At 43.1% G+C, this 19,562-nt stretch overlaps 1 protein-coding gene across 2 annotated transcripts in view; it reads left to right on the forward strand.

Annotated features, from left to right (window-relative positions):
* The window catches only part of DAPK1 (death associated protein kinase 1), a 195,487-nt gene that overhangs the window by 150,950 nt on the left and 24,975 nt on the right, over positions 1–19,562 (forward strand). Inside the window, exons 17-21 of one of the 2 annotated variants that reach the window (XM_073670967.1) lie at positions 1,108–1,305; positions 4,843–4,941; positions 5,925–6,002; positions 15,584–15,646; positions 18,775–18,997. In XM_073670967.1, the coding sequence (XP_073527068.1) occupies positions 1,108–1,305; positions 4,843–4,941; positions 5,925–6,002; positions 15,584–15,646; positions 18,775–18,997 (661 nt within the window). The remainder of the gene's footprint in view (positions 1–1,107; positions 1,306–4,842; positions 4,942–5,924; positions 6,003–15,583; positions 15,647–18,774; positions 18,998–19,562) is intronic. The other variant, XM_073670968.1, reaches the window with a different exon arrangement.

Here is a 19,562-nt window from a genome sequence, read left to right on the forward strand (position 1 = left end):
GCACATGGATGTAAATGTGGTACAGAATGGACATATAGATGGTGCATGGATGTAAATGTGGTACAGAATGGACATATAGATGGCACAGGGATGTAATTAGGCAATAGGGAGATGAAAAATTCACATATAGAACACGGTACATATGCAAAAACCTCTTTTTTTTTTTTTTTGATGAAAACTGCTGGGCCATAAATGTATTGATGGTTTTTTTTAGAACATTTTAGCAGTGATTGATAATTGGATGATATGCAGATGATGTCCATGTATCTCCTCTGCTGGACGTACGAGACCGATATTATCAAAGCACTTGACCATTGGGAGTGGGGGAGAAGTCTAACAAATTTCCAGTACTATTTAAAGAGGATAAGATTGATTGCAAAAAATTTTACAAATATCACAAATTGATTGATTATTGCTGTTATATGGAAGTAGTAATTGCAGAGACTCTTGAAAAATCACTGGATAAATGAGATGCTCATAACAGCTAGAATGGCAAAACATGTGCCAAGCGTCTCCTGCCTGAGCAGTATCCGCAGTGACACAGCCAGGTTATGATGAAAGCTTTGCATTAGATCTGCAGCCATGCTGTCATTTCTTCTACATTCCTGCACTGTGTGTCATGTGTTATCGGTCTCATGATAGGTACTTACACCGTGCTTGCGTTGTCATTTCGATGAATCACAAGTGACCTCTTCGTAGGCTTTTAACTACTTGTTTGTTTACATTTAAGAAGTTCTATGAGATTAGAAAAACAGAGCTGCTTTCATCCAGAAACAGCGCCACTCTCGACCTTGGGCCTTGTTTGGTATTGCAGAGTGGCCCCATTCTAGTAAGTCGTATTGGACTGCAATACCAGACACATCCCACAGACAGTTGTGTTGCTGTTAAGCGGCCATGTTCTTCTTTAAAGGTTTCGACTTGCCTCCTTTCTTCCAGAGCACAGTCCTCCCCAGCCTCCTGCTCACCAGGGGAATAATGCGCTTCTGAAGATTGACAGATTGGCCAGCAGCATGGCTGTGCCGCTGGTGCAAACTATGTATACTTACATACATATTATGTTCTAACTGCATTCTGAGGCTGACCAATGTTTCTGTCCCCCTCTTTCAGGATGGCCACATAGCTTTGCACCTTGCAGTAAGAAGATGTCAGATGGAAGTAGTGAAAACCTTGATCCATCAGGGGTGCTATGTAGACTTCCAGGATCGTCATGGTAACACGCCGTTGCATGTCGCCTGCAAAGATGGCAATATTCCTATTGTAATGGCACTGTGTGAAGCTAACTGTAATTTGGATATTACTAACAAGGTGAGCTGAACCACCACTGACTTTAGTGTTCTATCTAATGTACGTCAACAGCAGTATCACGTATGTGCTCAAATAAAATATGACTACTGTCTACAAGGCCTTTGTTCTTCACTTGTGCTCTTAGTTAACTTAACACTAGGCCATTATTGGGGGTCCTGGGATCTGCAGAAGGCCCCTTCACTGCAGTGCCTGACAGCGACATCCATGTGTGTGGTTGTGTCTGGTATTGCAGCCTCGTGTTCATTTGAATATGCAGAACTGTAGTGCCAGATGGAGGGATGGGCATATAATGTAGTGAAGGGGGCACTAGTGTAAAATCCCAGAGAACCTCTTTTACTTGTTGTATTAGAAGTTATGGCCCTGATTCACTAAACAATTTTCTCCAGCGTAATAGTGTAAAACAATATGAAATGCTGCAAAATGTAATTACTTTTTGTTTTATACACCGCCTCGAGTTAATTCCACCAAGTGGGCGCAGCTTAGCCAAGAGATGGGATATGGCTAAGAGATTCATGGCAATTTGTGCCATAAAGGTGGTATGAATCGTGACGGGATTGTACTCCATATGATATGAAGTTCTACGTCACAGACGAATTGCAAATGAAAATGCATTTTTAATGCAGCAAAAGTGCATTCAGACCTTGCTCACGGCCGAGGCAGGAGGCAGACATGTGCGCTGCTGGAGGTGAAAGCCGCTGACTGGATTACGTTTCTTGCAGTGGCACTTGACCGGTGGAAGATGCGACAAAATCAGTAAGATGCACGTGCCCTTTAATAACTTGGGGACATCTTTCTCCCGCACACTCTTCATCAAGGCAGGTGTGCAGAACACAAGTCTGAATGAATCGGGGGTCTGTGCATTTAGCCCCTGACATTCTGCACTCCAGTCTTAATGAAGAAAGGTGCGATAAAGTAAGATGTGCCAAATTCATGAAAAGATGCACACCTCCTAATGAATTAGGCACATCTTACAATTTGAGAGCGCCTCCACCCAAAATGTTACTCCAACTAGGGACTGGCATACAGTAGAAACCCATATTGTGGTGTTTCTTGTTTAATTGTACCTGTTTTTACACTGTTGGTTAATGATTAAATGCAGGCTTAGGTAGGAAGCATAGTTACTGCTTCACTGTGGTATCAAGGGTCATCAGCATATTTACCTGTAACGTGACAAAATGGCTCACGCAGCTACAAAGGGTTATGTTTTTCCGCGACTTAACTATCGGAACTGATCTTGAATGTTCTTGTATTTTTAATACAGTCACTGAATGGGAGTGACCACCTTGGTTATGGTGGGCATATTCTGCTTAAAGAATAAGGAGGGCAGCTGAGCAAATGTACACCCTCATTGCTATCCTACTGAATTATATTAGTCACTCCCATTTGTAAAACGAGACATTCCTTTATATTAAGAAATTCCTGCTAATGTCATTCTCTAGCCTATAGTTTAATGTGACTTCAAATGTCGAGTTCCAAAGTGTAACTTTTCCTTTGCATACAATGTAAATGAGGAATGCTCAGTCCTTCTGTACCTGCTTTTTTTAAGGGATAAATATACATACATACATACAGACAGATTTGGCTATACATATTGGCTTTTATATATGAACAAATCAACGATATGCATATTTCATTGCAGTTTCCAGTTTATGTCAATATCAGTATCTATTTTTATAGCCCGGTCTAGCTCTAACTGGTGTCTTCCCCTCATGCTTCAAACATGCCTCAATCACACCCATCCTCAAAAAGCCCTCCCTTGACCCATCCTCTCTGACTAGCTATTGCCCCATATCACTTCTCCCCTATGCCTCAAAACTACTGGAACAACACGTCCATTCTGAACTGTCCTCCCACCTCTCCTCCTGCTCCCTCGTCGACCGCCTACAATCTGGTTTCCGACCGCACCATTCTACTGAAACTGCACTGACTAAAGTCACCAACGACCTACTAACCGCCAAATCTAAGCGACACTACTCCGTCCTCCTCCTCCAAGACCTGTCATCTGCCTTCGACACAGTGGACCATTCCCTCTTACTACAAACTCTCTCATCTCTCGGCATCACAGACTTGGCCTTATCCTGGATCTCCTCATACCTAACAGACAGGACATTCAGCGTCTCCCACTCATGCACCACCTCCTCATCTCACCCCCTATCTGTCGGTGTCCCTCAAGGTTCAGTTCTAGGACTCCTGCTCTTCTCCAGCTACACCTTAGGCCATCTATGCTGATGACACACAGATCTACCTCTCTGGACCAGATATCTCCTCCCTACTAACCAAAATCCCACAATGTCTGTCTTCTATTTCATCCTTCTCTGCTAGATTTCTAAAACTTAACATGGACAAAACAGAATTCATCATCTTTCCGCCATCCCATTCACCCCCCCCCAACTGACCTATCTATTAATGTCAATGGCTGTCCACTCTCCCAGTCCCTCAAGCTCGCTGCCTTGGAGTAACCCTGGACTCTGATCTCTCCTTCAAACCACATATCCAAGCCCTTTCCACGTCCTGTCGACTCAAACTCAAAAATATCTCCCGGATCCGCACATTCCTCAACCATGAATCTGCAAAAACACTAGTGCACGCCCTCATCATCTCCCGCCTCGACTACTGCAACCTCCTGCTCTGTGGCCTCCCTTCTACCACTCTTGCACCCCTCCAATCTATCCTAAACTCTGCTGCCCGACTAATCCACCTATCCCCCGCTATTCCCCGGCCTCTCCTATCTGTCAATCTCTTCACTGGCTCCCCATTGCTCAGAGACTCCAGTTCAAAACCCTAACCATGGCATACAAAGCCATTCACAACCTGTCTCCTCCATATATCTCTGACCTAGTCTCGCGTTACATACCCGCACGCAACCTCCGATCCTCACAAGATCTCCTTCTCTACTCCCCTCTTATCTCCTCCTCCCACAATCGCATACAAGATTTCTCCCGTGCTTCCCCCCTACTCTGGAACTCTCTACCCCAACACATCAGACTCTCGTCGACCGTGGAAACCTTCAAAAGGAGCCTGAAGACCCACCTCTTCCGACAAGCCTACAACCTGCAGTAACCACCGCTGCATGACCAGCTCTACCCTCACCTAATGTATCCTCACCCATCCCTTGTAGATTGTGAGCCCTCGCGGGCTGGGTCCTCACTCCTCCTGTACCAGTCGCTGTCACATTGTGTTCAAGATTATTGTACTTGTTTTTGCTATGTATACCCCTTTTCACATGTAAAGCGCCATGGAATAAATGGCGCTATAATAATAAATAATAATAATAATAATGAAGCATTTTGTGAAATAAAGTATTTACGTAATGTCAGAGATTCCAAAAATTTAATCTTTCCAAAGCTATCTGTACTCCCTCGTGGGTGAAGTTGAAATTAATAAGATATTATTATTTACCCCTACTCATTCATCCATCTGTGAATTGAAAGTATGTGAGATAAAATCAAAAGGACTTGAGGCTACTGGGTTTTATTGGCTGTGTGTGATGGTATATAATAATGGAAATCATTATATTGTGTCTTTACTTTCTCACAGTATGGCCGTACCCCACTGCACCTTGCAGCAAACAATGGCATTCTTGAAGTGGTTCGATATCTCTGCCTTTCTGGTGCCAATGTGGAGGCACTGACTATGGTAAGTGAATAGATTTGTTTCTAATCTGTGAAAACAAACAGTAATAAGATCAACTAAAACTAGATTGGTTATTGTAGGGACATGATCACTAAAAGCTTGAAAAACAATATTCATCATAGCAATGTAAAAGATGGATATAGTAATTGGATTCATTTTTGTTTTTCTCCTTTTGAAGCGCCACATCAGATTAAAAAAAATTAATAAAAGCGGCTGGCTTTTTCCAGAAACTGTGCCACCTTTGTTTATGGGGTGGGCTTGGGATGTTGCAGTTCAGACACTTTTTAAATGAATTGGGCCAAAGTGAAATATCATAATTAGTGATGAGTGCAAGTGCTCGTTACTCGAGTTTGCCAGGGGTGTTCGGGTATGCACCGAGTAACGCGGTGCTCGAGTGATATGTTCGAGTCGCTGCGGTCGCATGTTTCGCGGCTGTTAAACAGCCACAAGACATGCAGGGATTGCCCTTGTTTGTCAGGCAATCGCCGCATGTTTTGTGGCTGTTTAACAGGTGTGAAGCATGCAGCCGTGGGGACTTGAATATCTCTCTCGAGCACCCGCTATGTTCTGTGCATACCCGAGCACTTGCGCTCATTATTAATCATAAACCCTCAGCCCCAGGGTGGCACATTAGTTTTTAAAGTAATCAGTCTTTTTATTGTTAAAAAATCAAAACTCGCACTGTTTTTTCAGTGTTTTACCAGGTGTTTTTTTCAGCATTTTTCGTACTGTTAAGTTATTTGTAAGAATGGAGACTCCTTTATAATTATATATTCACTGCGGAGCTCACCCTTTGGTGATGCAGTAATCTACTAAAACTGAAGTGTTATCAAAAGTAGGCCCCAATTGTCATATCTGAGGAAATAAAGCACACCACCCTGTAGCTAATAGACCTTGTCTCACTATCATAATACCAGTTATCATGCCTAACATGAAGAATCATAAGGCGCTGCTTTCATTTTTACGCTGATGATTTCATTTGATAGGATGGCAAAACTGCAGAAGATCTTGGCAAGGCTGAACAGCATGAACCTGTTGTCAGTTTGCTAGCAAGGCTTCGAAAGGTAATCATGTTTTCCTGTTTCTATTTCTTGTCTAATTATATAATAATTACAATTAAATAAATAATCACAATACAGCAACATGAGGTATTCTCCATAATTAAATTGTGAGCTATAGCATTTCATCTGTAGTGTTATAGCACATATATTGTTTCCATCCGTTAGCATTACCAACATTTCTACTGGCACAACCACTTGTCCGCACATTAGTATATGCATGTCCGCCGCTCTCAGACATGAAGTTTTCCTGCACCTAGTATGCTCCTCCTTCTATATAGACAAAAAATATTCAGGAATCAACAAGCAGCAGGTTATTGTTCTGTGTGAAGTTAAAAGCAATTCTGTATTATGTATGTATGGCATCTGGCAGCAGAAAGAACTAGCAACTGAAAGGCAGACTTACTAATCCTGTGTAAAAATTAGACAGCATATATTTAGACTAGACAGTCATAAAATGCACCAAATGTATCACAGTGAATCTGGTGCAGTTTTTAGACGGTCTGGTCTAACATAACAAACACCTATTATTTGCTAAAAATTTCTAAAACCTCTAAAAAGGTTGATCTTTTTCAGCTATTTTAGTCCATAGGCTCATTAATGTATTTTGGAGGATTCATGCTCTTTAGTAGTCGCCAAATCCACACAGGCACAACGTTTTTTGGTGCAAACAGGTTTATTTAAGTTCATAAATCTCTAGCATAAAGGAAAACAAAAAGCCTTTGCTCCATCATAAAGGTAAGCTAAAATAAACAAACAGTCCATATTGCAATACGGGATCACAGAACAGGCTCACCCGTTTAAAATTAAGTCCAGTCTTAGTCAGCCTCTGACAGAGCCCCCAATAAGGTAGCCCAGCTGCCTTAAATGGGCCCTTCAAATTTCAAAGTGGAGATATGGGAGTGGCCAGTCCCACCCAGCTCTTCTATCCGCTCCTAAAACCCGAACCCAAAAATCTGCACCCATTAAAAAACCCTATCAGCAACTTATCGTTGCTGGAGCCTTCTCTTCTGGGACTCGCATCACCGAGGCTAGCCACCTCGGTGGCACATACCTCCCATCCAGGACCTTGCCAGCTGCTTTCATACAGCATACAATAGCAAACGGAGTTTTACTTACTTCACTTGAATCCAATTAAATATTCTGTGGAAAAAAGTATTTGTGTAATGTAGGCGATTATAAAAAAGTAAAATCCTTAAATCAGAATGTCCCCAGAATCATTTTATATATATATATAAAAAAACTCAAAAACTATCTCTACTTTATTCGGTCGTCCATGACAGCACCACGTGAGAGAGAGGATCCGCCCATCAAGGACAGGAAACCTACAGGTTAAAAAGGGCGGCCCTCTTTTTCCGCCTCAGTTTAGGTTTCCTGTCCATGATGGGGGACCTTGCAGGCTTACCTGCAGAAGATGGACTCCTGTCCCAGAGAGGGCCACAGCAGGTGGTTGGAGCCGGTCCGTCCCGGTCCTCTGGAGACGCTACGGCAGGGCTCATGGGGGCACCTCCGTGAGCGTTGCGGCAGGCGCGACATCGCCTCACGGGAGGTAGATGTCCGCTAGGTGTGGGGCCGCTAGCGGGCTTCCCCCCCCCCCCCCCTCGCTACCGCTTGCAGGAGATCCAGGTCGCACCAGCAGCGCACGTGACGGGCGCGACCTTCTGACGCGACTTCCGGTGCGCCGGGCAGGAAGCCCTGTGACGTCACCGGAAGGGGCGGGGCTCGTTTGAATTTTTTGGCGCGAGCAGCTGAACGCCGGGGGATTGAGGATCTGGCGGCGAGTAGCCCACCTGGATCCCACCTGGACCTGGGGAGGAAGACCAAGGAGCAGGTAACGCCCTCCTGGGTAAAAAAAAAAAAAGGAAACACACACCCACACATGGTACCGGTATGGCCAGTATATAAAGGGTCTGGTAACATACAGAAGTGCTTCCCAGCCCATTCTTACATTGTAAGCTATGGAAGATTCACAGGAGCTGTCACCTAGGCAACAACATCTGCTGCAGGAGCAGCCCTCTGGGGAGCCCTCACAACTAGTGGCGCAGCGTCATTCCCGCTAGGGTCTGGTCGTACAACTAGAAGAGCTACCACTAAGAGCAGGAAGGACGATCCGGTGCGGCGTGATTCCTCGCCATGCATGCTGGATTCTTCTGCTTCTACGGTACCGAAGGTTCTGTGGGGTGAGTGGAATCTTTGTGAAAGTTCTACTAATGTTTCCTCCTTCTTTCTATCTATGACTTTCTTTTAGAGCAAGAAATGTTCCTCGAAGCCCAAGCACAGAGAGTGTGCCTTATGCAGCTGTCCACTCCCTGATTCTTATAGCAAAAGGTTGTGTCAGCTTTGTATCAGCAAAATGATATCGGAGGAGACCTCAGATTTTTCCCTAGGCCTAAGAACTTTAATAAGGGAAGAAATAGGCAAAGCATTGCAAGGTTCAGAGTCTGGGCATATTCCTCAAGAAACCCAGCCGGGTTCAGACTCTGAGCTATCGGTCGCTTCCTCCTCCGCCTTCTCTTCCTCTGATAGTGAGCCAGACAGACAGTGCTTCCCCCTGAAGGAGGTCGATGCCCTAGTAAAAGCCGTCCGATCTACAATGGGGATAGTGGACTCGAGGGTAGAGAAGTCAGCTGAGGATGTTATGTTTGGTGGTCTGGGGCTAAAGAAGAGAAGGGTCTTTCCAGTAAATTCAAGGGTGAAAGACCTCATTGATAAGGAGTGGAGAAAGCCTGACAAGAAGGGTAGTGTTCTCCATCCTTTAAAAGGAAATATCCGTTTGAGGATGCTATGTGTTCCTCCTGGTTAAAAGCACCCAAGCTGGATGTTGCTGTTACTAAAGCAGCGAAAAGAACTTCCCTCCCGTTCGATGATATGGGTGCATTGAGGGACCCCATAGACAGACGGGCTGATACTTTCCTGAAAGGCAAAAGGTTCATGGTTGTTCCCTCCAGTTCTTCCCCAGAACGCCAGGCTGCCCTCGTTTCGGAAGTACAAACCCTAATAAGAAAGCACGTCCTGATTGAGGTTCCGGAAGCTGAAAAGGGTCTTGGTTTCTACTCCCCGCTCTTCTTGATTCCGAAACCGGATGGAAGTTTCAGGACAATTATAAATCTGAAATCCCTGAATAATTTCCTTAAAATACACACCTTTAAAATGGAGTCTTTAAAATCCGTAATAAAGTTACTTTTTCCCCAATGCTATATGGTAGTGCTCGATCTCAAAGATGCTTATTACCATATCCCAATTCATAGTGATTACCAGAAATACTTGAGGCTGGCCATTGAAATAGACGGGGTGGTTAAACACTTCCAATACACTGCACTCCCCTTCGGTTTAGCTATAGCCCCACAGGTTTTTACTAAAGTAATGGCGGAAGTTATGGCCCATATAAGAGAAAGGGACATTCTAATTATCCCTTACCTGGATGATCTCCTGATAGTGGGGAATTCGTTGGTTCAATGCGAGACCCACCTGCAGGAGACCATGTCGGTCTTAAAGAGTTTGTGGTGGTTTCTAAATTTAGAAAAATCTACACTATCTCCACTCAAGGTACAACAATATCTGGGGGTCATATTAGATTCCAGGAAACAGCTATGTTGTCTTCCAGAAGAGAAAATTGATAGAATCCGGGAGTTGGTAGAACAATGTATACGTAAACCTTCTATGTCACTCCGTAAGGCCATGTCACTATTGGGAACCTTCACCTCCACTTTTCCTGCGGTTCGTTGGTCACAATTGCATTCAAGAGCCTTTCAGTGGGATGTGTTGTACAATAACGCAGCTTTAGAGGGGCATCTAGACCGTAAGTTTACGCTAGGTCCTCGTGCCATATGGTCCCTTCGTTGGTGGTTACGACAAGACAATCTTGCTAAAGGGTTTCCCTGGGAATGTAGTCCAACTGCAGTCTTGTCCACTGATGCAAGTGCTACAGGTTGGGGAGCTCACTTTGAAGGGAAATTAGTGCAGGGAACCTGGTCAAGCAGTGAGCAACAGTTGTCATCAAATGTTAAGGAGCTTCTGGCGGTGCAGCATGCGTTCAACGAGTTCCTTATATATTTTCAGGACCAGCATGTCCGTGTACTCTCGGACAATCAAGTCACGGTAGCTTACATAAACCACCAAGGGGGAACCCGCTCAAGAAACTTGATGAGGGTAGCGAACGCACTTCTGCTGAAAGCCGAAGATCACTGTCTCTCTCTTTCGGCTACTCATCTAAAAGGCAAGGAAAACATCACAGCGGATTTCCTCAGCCGTACTTCTGTAAAAGAAGGAGAGTGGTCCCTAAATACACACATATTCTCCAGAATCGTAGAAATGTGGGGCCTTCCGACTGTGGACTTATTCGCAACAAGAGCCAATCGGAAAGTGGAAATTTTTTGTTCCTTAGACCCCAGAGAAGTACCCCTGGCAGTGGACGCCTTTATGGTTCCCTGGAGGTTTCCTCTGGCATATGCCTTCCCTCCCATGATCCTGCTCCCAGCGGTGATAAAAAAGATCAGGGCAGACCGGGCCAGAGTGATACTCGTATGTCCCTTTTGGCCCAAAAGACCGTGGTTCCCTTGTCTCCGGAAGATGTCCATATCAGATCCCTGGGTTCTTCCGGAGATTCCGGACCTCCTCACTCAAGGGCCACTTTCCCATCCTCCAACCCCGAGTCTACATTTGACGGCGTGGAATTTGAGAGGGTGTTATTGACCAACAAAGGATTCCCCGCAAATGTAGTGAATACTCTCCTGGCTAGCAGAAAACCTGTTACCACCCGTATTTATGCCAGGACCTGGAGGAAGTTTCTGTCCTTTGCCGAAGTTAAGGTGGAGGAGGGGCCCCCTATTGGGAAAATTCTGGAATTTCTGCAGCGAGGCTTAGAATTAGGTCTCACTACCAGTACCTTGAAAGTACAGGTGTCGGCTTTGGGAGCTTTATTTTCTTCCAATATTGCAGATAACTATTGGATAGGCCGTTTTATAAAAGCTTCCTTTAGGTGTAGACCCATTACCAAAGCAAAGATGTCTCCCTGGGATTTGAATTATGTCTTAGATGCCTTGACCAGTCCTCCTTTTGAGCCACTAGATTTAGTCTCCACCAAAATTATTTTCCTAAAGACGGTCCTGTTAGTAGCCCTAACTTCAGCCAGGAGAGTCAGTGACCTACAGGCCCTTTCAATATGTCATTTACGCAAATTCTGGACGATAGTATTATATTAAAACCTGATCCGGCCTTTCTTCCTAAAGTGGCCACTCGATTCCATAGAACCCAGGAAATAGTTCTCCCAACTTTTTGCTTTCCGCCCAAAAATCAAAAAGAGGAGAGACTTCACACTTTAGACGTTAGGAGGTGCGTACTAAGGTGCTTAAAAGTATCACATGGCTTTAGAAAGGATAAGTCCCTATTTATTTGCTATCAGGGGGCTAGGAAGGGTTGTAAGGCCTCAAAGGCTACAATCGCTAGATGGATCAAGGAGGCCATTTCCCTCACATACTCCTCAGGGGATAAAGAGATACCGGAGGGATTGAGGGCGCATTCTACCAGAGCGGTATCAACCTCCTGGGCGGAGAAGACAGGACTTTCCATTGAGGAAATTTGGAAGGCTGCCACTTGGTCTTCTCCCTCTACTTTCTATAGGCACTATAGATTGGATCTGGGTGGCTCTGCAGATCTCACTTTCGGGAGAAGGGTGCTTCAAGCTGTGGTCCCTCCCTAATTTCCTTCGTCTCTGTAATTCTCTCACGTGGTGCTGTCATGGACGACCGAATAAAGCCTTAGTTACTTACCGGTAACGGGATTTTTCGGAGCCCATGACAGCACCCGTATATTCCCTCCCTTCAATGGTGTTGTGCACTCCTGTAGATTTGATTTCTTTTTGTGCACCCTTGTGGGAAATTGATGAAAAGTAATGTACTTAATGTGATTATGTTTTGTTATAACTAACCTTGGCGGTACTCTCATGCTCTGTTAACTAAACTGAGGCGGAAAGAGAGGGCCGCCCTTTTTAACCTGTAGGTTTCCTGTCCTTGATGGGCGGATCCTCTCTCACGTGGTGCTGTCATGGGCTCCGAAAAATCCCGTTACCGGTAAGTAACTAAGGCTTTCTGAAGCTGAAGTGAAAACCTCTAATAAAATATTACGTATTACACCCACTCATTCTTCCAATTGCTTTTGTGAATTCAACCTTGAAAGTATGTGAGAGAAAACCCAAAAGACTTGACTCTCCAGTGCTACTCTGGTCATTGCTGGTCTGCTGCAGCTTTGACATTCCTGCAGCGATCACTGAGTTCGGTTGGTCGTGCTGATGTAGAAGGCGCAAGAAGCCCTTGATCCTATTGATTGGTAGCAGCGCTGTTGATATTATGTCACCTCTGCAACTGATCAATGACCCCTTTAATAAATGTAGCACATGGCATGTTTAATTAATAAATCTCCCCCAAAGTATTTTCTTTGTGTATAGGGAGAAATGTGTCAATCAACCCAGGCCTGGTGGGGGTGAAGCTGGAAGTGAGCTGTTCAGCAGACCCTTCTACCTGTGCCTGGGTTCTTTTAAAATTAATTTTCAGAGGGATGAGGGAGCCTTCTTCTATTTTTACTGCTGCCGCGTGTTAGAGCAGCATGATTCTGCTGACATGTTTCCTGGAAAACATTTGAGGGGGTGCTATTTGCAATAGCTCCTGACATTACCAGATGTTTAGACTTCCTAAAATGTAATATTCTTGAGTTGTCCTAATTTTCAGAAGGAGTACCTTGGTGATATTGGATATTATCGCTGCCAATATATAGATGCTTTTGTTTGATTCCAGCAGACATACTCTGTAGGAGAGCCCTGATTTGTGTGCTCAGCAGAGAAGAGAGTATTCTTCACATGTCATCAGTGCAGCACTATAGTGCAGTGATTTCTCCTGCAGGAAATGTCTACCTCCGCTGAGCCGATGTCAAGATATGCTTATCCCATTTATCCTCCCAGCCCATATTTACGGCATAACGCTAATAGGATTGAACAGCCTATATTACTGTCGGTCGTGTGATTTAGGCTTTTCTCTACATCGGCGCTGACATGAAGTAAACACAGCAACAGTGTCATCACTTTTTTTTTTTTTTTTTTTTAAATGATTACAATAGTAAGCATATTGCCTTCAGGTATTTACTGATGGACAAAGGACAATGAAAGACGAGGCGAAATTCCAGTAATTCCTCACCTTTCTGCTACAATACCGCAGCATAAATGTATTTTATTATAGTTGTTGCACAATTTCGAATCCTTTTGCAATATGGACTTGTCCATACCCTAAGCAATATAATGATGTAGTATTTAAGACATCAGCTATATAATGGGCACACTGTGCGTCGCATGGGACCATTTAACTTCATGACCTTCCCGGTGAGGAGGGGTAATTGCCCAGCTTATCCACGACAATACACAGATCTGCTGCTCAGCTGCTTGACAGGTTGGATGAGACGTAGTGTTTCGGGGTCATCGGCTGTGGACATGTAATATGTAATATAGATGTGCATTATACATATTCATATGTACTAACAATGGTTTTGTTCTAGCTCTGTTGTGGTTAGGTGCTAGTAAAATATTCTGCTTCTCATATTCTTGTCTCTTGATAAAGACCACTGAGGTTTTCTTGCTCAGTCAGGTGTCTTGAGTCGAGTCATAACATCAAGTTCAATCAATGTGGATGTTAAACTCTCAGCAATAATACATTGTGACAGCTGCAGAATAGAGGGAAGGTATCTATTACCTGGCCAGTATTTTCTGTGCACTATATTAGGTTTTAAAATGTAATACTTGCTATAATAACAATATATATCCATGTAAAATAACAGTGCATATGTATAGTTTGATGAGTGTTATATATTAATAGTGATGAGCGCAAGTGCTCATTACTGGAGTTTGCCTGGAGTGCTCAGGTATGCTCCAAGTATTGCAGGTGCTTGAGTGACATGTTCTTAAGGTGTTCACTGTGCTTCAAAAATGAACTGCCAATATATTTTAGGTCAGTACTGTTACAGCAATAACTTGTATAGTTGTTTGTCATTTAAGTGGTGAAAAAAAAATTGGAAATTACCCATAGTAAAAATAAATAAATAAAAAAAAACTAGATATCTATCTATCTATCTATATCGATCTATCTATAGAGCTGTGTGAAGGATTTTTATTGTTTCCTTTACTTTATTTTTTAGTCCCCTTAGAGCAGTGGTCCCCAACCTTTCTGACCTTGAGAGCCACATTCAGCTCTGAGAGAGGGTCGCGAGCCACATCCAGCTCCCCCCCACCCCCCTCACAGTAGTGGCAACCAAAGCCCCATTGTGGGTATAATGATAACCAAACCTTTTCCACAGAAATCACTCTGAAGCAGTATACTGAGATCCAGAGGTTCCCACAATACCCCCATTCAGTATTCTCACATCAAGCTCTCCCAACACACTGTTGCATCCAGCCATGAGTAAGACCTCTATATGTGCATCCAGATCTGCTCTTCTGTTCAGGGCTACTCACAAAATTCACCATTTTGAGATGTCCTCTTCATACCTGGAGCTAATGCACCAAGCTGGCAGACAGCCACGAGCCACAATCCATGGGACTGCGAGCCACATGTGGCTCCCAAGCTACAGGTTGGGGACCCCTGCCTTACAGTGCTGTGGAGTCTGTGTCCATTTTGGTGGAGTTGGCATAAAATGAAACGACTCAGACTCCTAAAATATATAATAAATTGGTACAGTAGTAAACTACAATATGTGCTGTAATTTTTTTTTTTTTATAAGAATTTGGGAAAGTTATGAAATGTCCTATAAATGTCTGTTCTGTTCCTGATCTAAGGATCTCGGCTTTTAGTTGAGATGAATCTGTGCTGCGCTTTATGTACACGCTCAGTAGTGAGGCCGGCTGTGGAGTTGGAATCAGGGAAATTGAGGAGTCTTGAGTCGGTGGTTTGGCTTCCTGCTCCACAGCCCTGCTGCATTAGGGGATTTGAACCTGTGATCATTTATACTATATGCTGTAACACCACAGTATAGCTGTAAATAGTGAAAAAGATGTTCTCCTATGAAGTACATCATCAAGCTGGGCTTTATAAGAGGACCAAGATGAAGGTGACAACTCATCGGCACCAGCACTGATGCCATTTAAATGGTTAGATTACAATGGTCGGAGCAAAGTCTACTTGCTGTAAATACAAGCTGCTATGTTTAACATGCCTGGCATGGTGTAGACTCCGCTCCTGAGCCTGCTCCATACATGGGGCTCGACATAAGATGTACTATTATGTCTTATGTTATGAAGGGGTTACAAAGTGTCCAGACACCTTATATAGTTGGCAGATTCAATGCTCATTCAGCCAACAGCTGTCTCACCCTTTTTTTTATGCACCTCATCATGAATCGCGAATGAGCATTAATTTGCTTACGAGGAGTGGAGAGCGCGTATCCACATTGGACACTAGTCAGTGAATGAAGAAACAATTATTTTGCTTAACTGGGGTTCCAGATGCAAAACAAGTGGAAACAATCTCTTCCTTCGGATTCACATCAGCCAATTCTAGTATTAAGCACCGCACCTCCGCAGGAAATTTAACAAACCATCTCTTTCTATTTAGGAAAAAGACGAGCAAGTGGATGTAGTGGAACCGACTCCCAACTGGTTAAATGTCTCTGTAAAGGTGTTTGTTCATTCTCACAAAAGGCAATAAAACTGATGCATGTAACAATCAAATACTCTCTGAATCGTCCTTCTATCACCTCTCTAAAGTTTCGCCTTAAAGCAGTGTTTCTCAACTCCAGTCCTCAGGACCCCCCAACAAGCCATGTTTTCAGGATTTTCTTAGTATTGCACAGGTGATGGAATTATTATCAAGGCATCAAAAAATGCCCCAGGTTCTCTCATCTGTTCAATACTAAGGAGATTCTGAAAACCTGATCTGTTGTGGGGTCCTGAGGACTGGAGTTGAGAAACACTGCCTTAAAGGGTTATTCCATCTTTAAAGATCAGTGGTGTTGGCTAGTGCTGTTTATTAAAATTTGCAACTGTTCTGGAGATTGCAACACTTTACATTTCTCTTGTTTTCAGCTCGTTACCTGGGAAACCAACCACTGCTGCTGTGTAACTTGTAAGCACTGCGTTAAAACCTGGCTTAGGAGATAAGGGCTCTCCAGCGATCCAGCTAGTTTCAAAGCAGTGCATGCAAGCTCAATAGAAAAGTGCTTGTAAGCACTGTCCTAGTTCTGTCTAGCAGTGGTGGTCAGTCACCTAGGCAACGAGCTACAGTACAGACCAAAAGTTTGGACACACCTTCTCATATAAAGATTTTTCTGTATTTTCATGACTATGAAAATTGTACAATCACACTGAAGGCATCAAAACTATGAATTAACACAAGTGGAATTATATACTTAATAAAAAAAAGTGTGAAACAACTGAAAATATGTCTTATATTCTAGGTTCTTCAAAGTAGCCACCTTTTGCTTTGATGACTGCTTTGCACACTCTTGGCATTCTCTTGATGAGCTTCAAGAGGTAGTTACCGGAAATAATTTTCACTTCATAGGTGTGCCCTGTCAGGTTTAATAAGTGGGATTTCTTGCCTTATAAATGGGGTTGGGACCATCAGTTGTGTTGTGCAGAAGTCTGGTGGATACACAGCTGATAGTCCTACTGAATAGACTGTTAGCTGCTTTTTTCTTGCCATAATACAAATTCTAAGTAAAGAAAAATGAGTGGCCATCATTACTTTAAGAAATGAAGGTCAGTCAGTGCGAAAAATTGGGAAAACTTTGAAAGTGTCCCCAAGTGCAGTTGCAAAAACCATCAAGCGCTACAAAGAAACTGTCTCACATGAGGACCACCCCAGGAAAGGAAGACCAAGAGTCACCTCTGCTTCTGAGGATAAGTTTATCCGAGTCACCAGCCTCAGAAATCGCAGGTTAACAGCAGCTCAGATTAGAGACCAGGTCAATGCCACACAGAGTTCTAGCAGCAGACACATCTCTACAACAACTGTTAAGAGGAGACTTTGTGCAGCAGGCCTTCATGGTAAAATAGCTGCTAGGAAACCACAGCTAAGGACAGGAAACAAGCCGAAGAGACTTGTTTGGGCTAAAGAACACAAGGGATGGACATTAGACCAGTGGAAATCTGTGCTTTGGTCTAATAAGTCCAATTTTGAGATCTTTGGTTCCAACCACCATGTCTTTGAGCGACGCAGAAAAGGTGAATGGATGGACTCTACATGCCTGGTTCCCACTGTGAAGCATGGAGGAGGAGGTGTGATGGTGTGCGGGTGCTTTGCTGGTGACACTGTTGGGGATTTATTCAAAATTGAAGGCATACTGAACCAGCATGGCTACCACAGCCTCTTGCAGCGGCATTCTATTCCATCCGGTTTGCGTTTAGTTGGACCATCATTTATTTTTCAACAGGACAATGACCCCAAACACACCTCCAGACTGTGTAAGGGCTATTTGACCAAGAAGGAGAGTGATGGGGTGCTACGCCAGATGACCTGGCCTCCACGGTCACCAGACCTGAACCCAATCGAGATGGTTTGGGGTGAACTGGACCGCAGAGTGAAGTCAAAAGGGCCAACAAGTGCTAAGCATCTCTGGGAACTCCTTCAAGATTGTTGGAAGACCATTTCCAGTGACTACCTCTTGAAGCTCATCAAGAGAATGCCAAGAGTGTGCAAAGCAGTCATCAAAGCAAAAGGTGGCTACTTTGAAGAACCTAGAATATAAGACATATTTTCAGTTGTTTCACACTTTTTTATTAAGTATATAATTCCACATGTGTTAATTCATAGTTTTGATGCCTTCAGTGTGAATGTACAATTTTCATAGTCATGAAAATACAGAAAAATCTTTATATGAGGTGTGTCCAAACTTTTGGTCTGTACTGTATACACAAAAGAAAAGTGCTAATATCTCATCAATGACTGGAAATTTTAATGAACAGTAAATTGCGGAAGTTATCCAACATTACCCATCTATAATAATATGAATAACCTATTAAGACTGGCTTCTCTGGGACACAACATCTGGCCCCACAAAAGCCAATGTATAAGGCTGAGTAAATCATCTAATTACATAATTAATGTAATCAAAAAATGTAATTAAAAATCAAATACTTAAATAAAATTCTATAAGGACAACATAAAATATGAACAAATCAACAACAAAAATGAATACGTGTTGAATTACAAAAAGACTTGTGTAACAAAATAAACTGTCTTGGAGATCACATATTAATACCATGATGTAACAATATGAAAGCCATACATACTCTACAACAGTATATCAGACGTTGGACCCTTTGGCGGCACAGAGCAGGGCACTGGCTGTAAGTGAACAAGATGCTCAAGGGGTCACTGGTTCTCCCTGAATAGTCTTCTCCTCCCCCAATACTCTATAAAAGAATATATACAGACTTAGCTTCCGGCAATGCACCATGGGAAAAAATGCCAAACTGTTCATTAAAGGGACTACGTGATATAGGGAGAATTAACTGCTGCATGGGGGGGGGGGGCATGAATGCTTATGGTCAAAATGGACGAATGAGCCTTTTCCTTTAGGAGAATCAACCTTTTTTGCTATGGATTATTGACTAAGGCTAAGTCTTTTTAATGTGAACCAGTACCCTCCTGAGTAGCATCCAATAATTCCTCTTCAACCTATGTAGTAATATTTTGTATTTGTCAAAATGAACATAAATTCTATTTTTAATTGACCAAATAATACACTGTGTTGTGAGTATTATCTAATTATAATTATGAAACATGATTTCCATTATCCTTAGGACACCCATCGAAGTCTGTTCATTCAGCAATTAAGACCCATCCAAACCCCGCAGCCAAGAATAAAGCTGAAATTATTTGGGCACATTGGTTCTGGAAAGACTACACTTGTGGAGTCATTGAAATGTGGACTCATTCGAAGCTTCTTCAGAAGGCGCAGACCCCGACTTGCATCCACTAATTCAGTGCGCTTCCCCACCTCTCCATTGGCTTCCAAAACCTCAGGCAAGATGAAGCAATCTAAAATCTGGTTTCTTTTTAAATTTGCTTTCAATGAGTGACTTCCTGCATTGCTAGTAGTCCAAAAGGTTCTAAGACATTCTGTAGGTGTCCATTTTCTCCCCACTGATAAGTGGCACAAGTTTTGTGGAGTCATTTGTATTCTGCGCTGCTAGGTAATAATATCAGTGCATGATATAATGACACGGACACTTAAGTCTAGCGAGGTAAAATGCTCAGGTTCCAAATGAAATTGCTTTTAATCCAGTGATTTTTTTTTTTCACTGTGGAAAACAAGTCTGTTCTAAAAAGATCTATTCATCACACTGAACAAGCTGACACTGGTGAAATGAATTGAGATCACTTCAAGAGGAAGAAGCCTTATGTTGAATCCAAAATTACTACGATGACATAATTTACTTTAATTGTTCATTACTTTTACAACAGAGGCATTCACTCATTTGTTATGCTTTAGAAGCACTCTAGAGGCATATATTAAGGTAAAGATGTAGAACCCAGCGCTTTTCTGTGAAATCTCTTTTAGGCTATGTGCCCACGATGCAGAAATGCT

The sequence above is a fragment of the Phyllobates terribilis genome, unplaced genomic scaffold, assembly GCF_046119375.1.
Source record: "Phyllobates terribilis strain yellow unplaced genomic scaffold, ASM4611937v1 Scaffold_1__5_contigs__length_1240528914, whole genome shotgun sequence".
Classification (NCBI taxonomy): Eukaryota; Metazoa; Chordata; class Amphibia; order Anura; family Dendrobatidae; genus Phyllobates; species Phyllobates terribilis.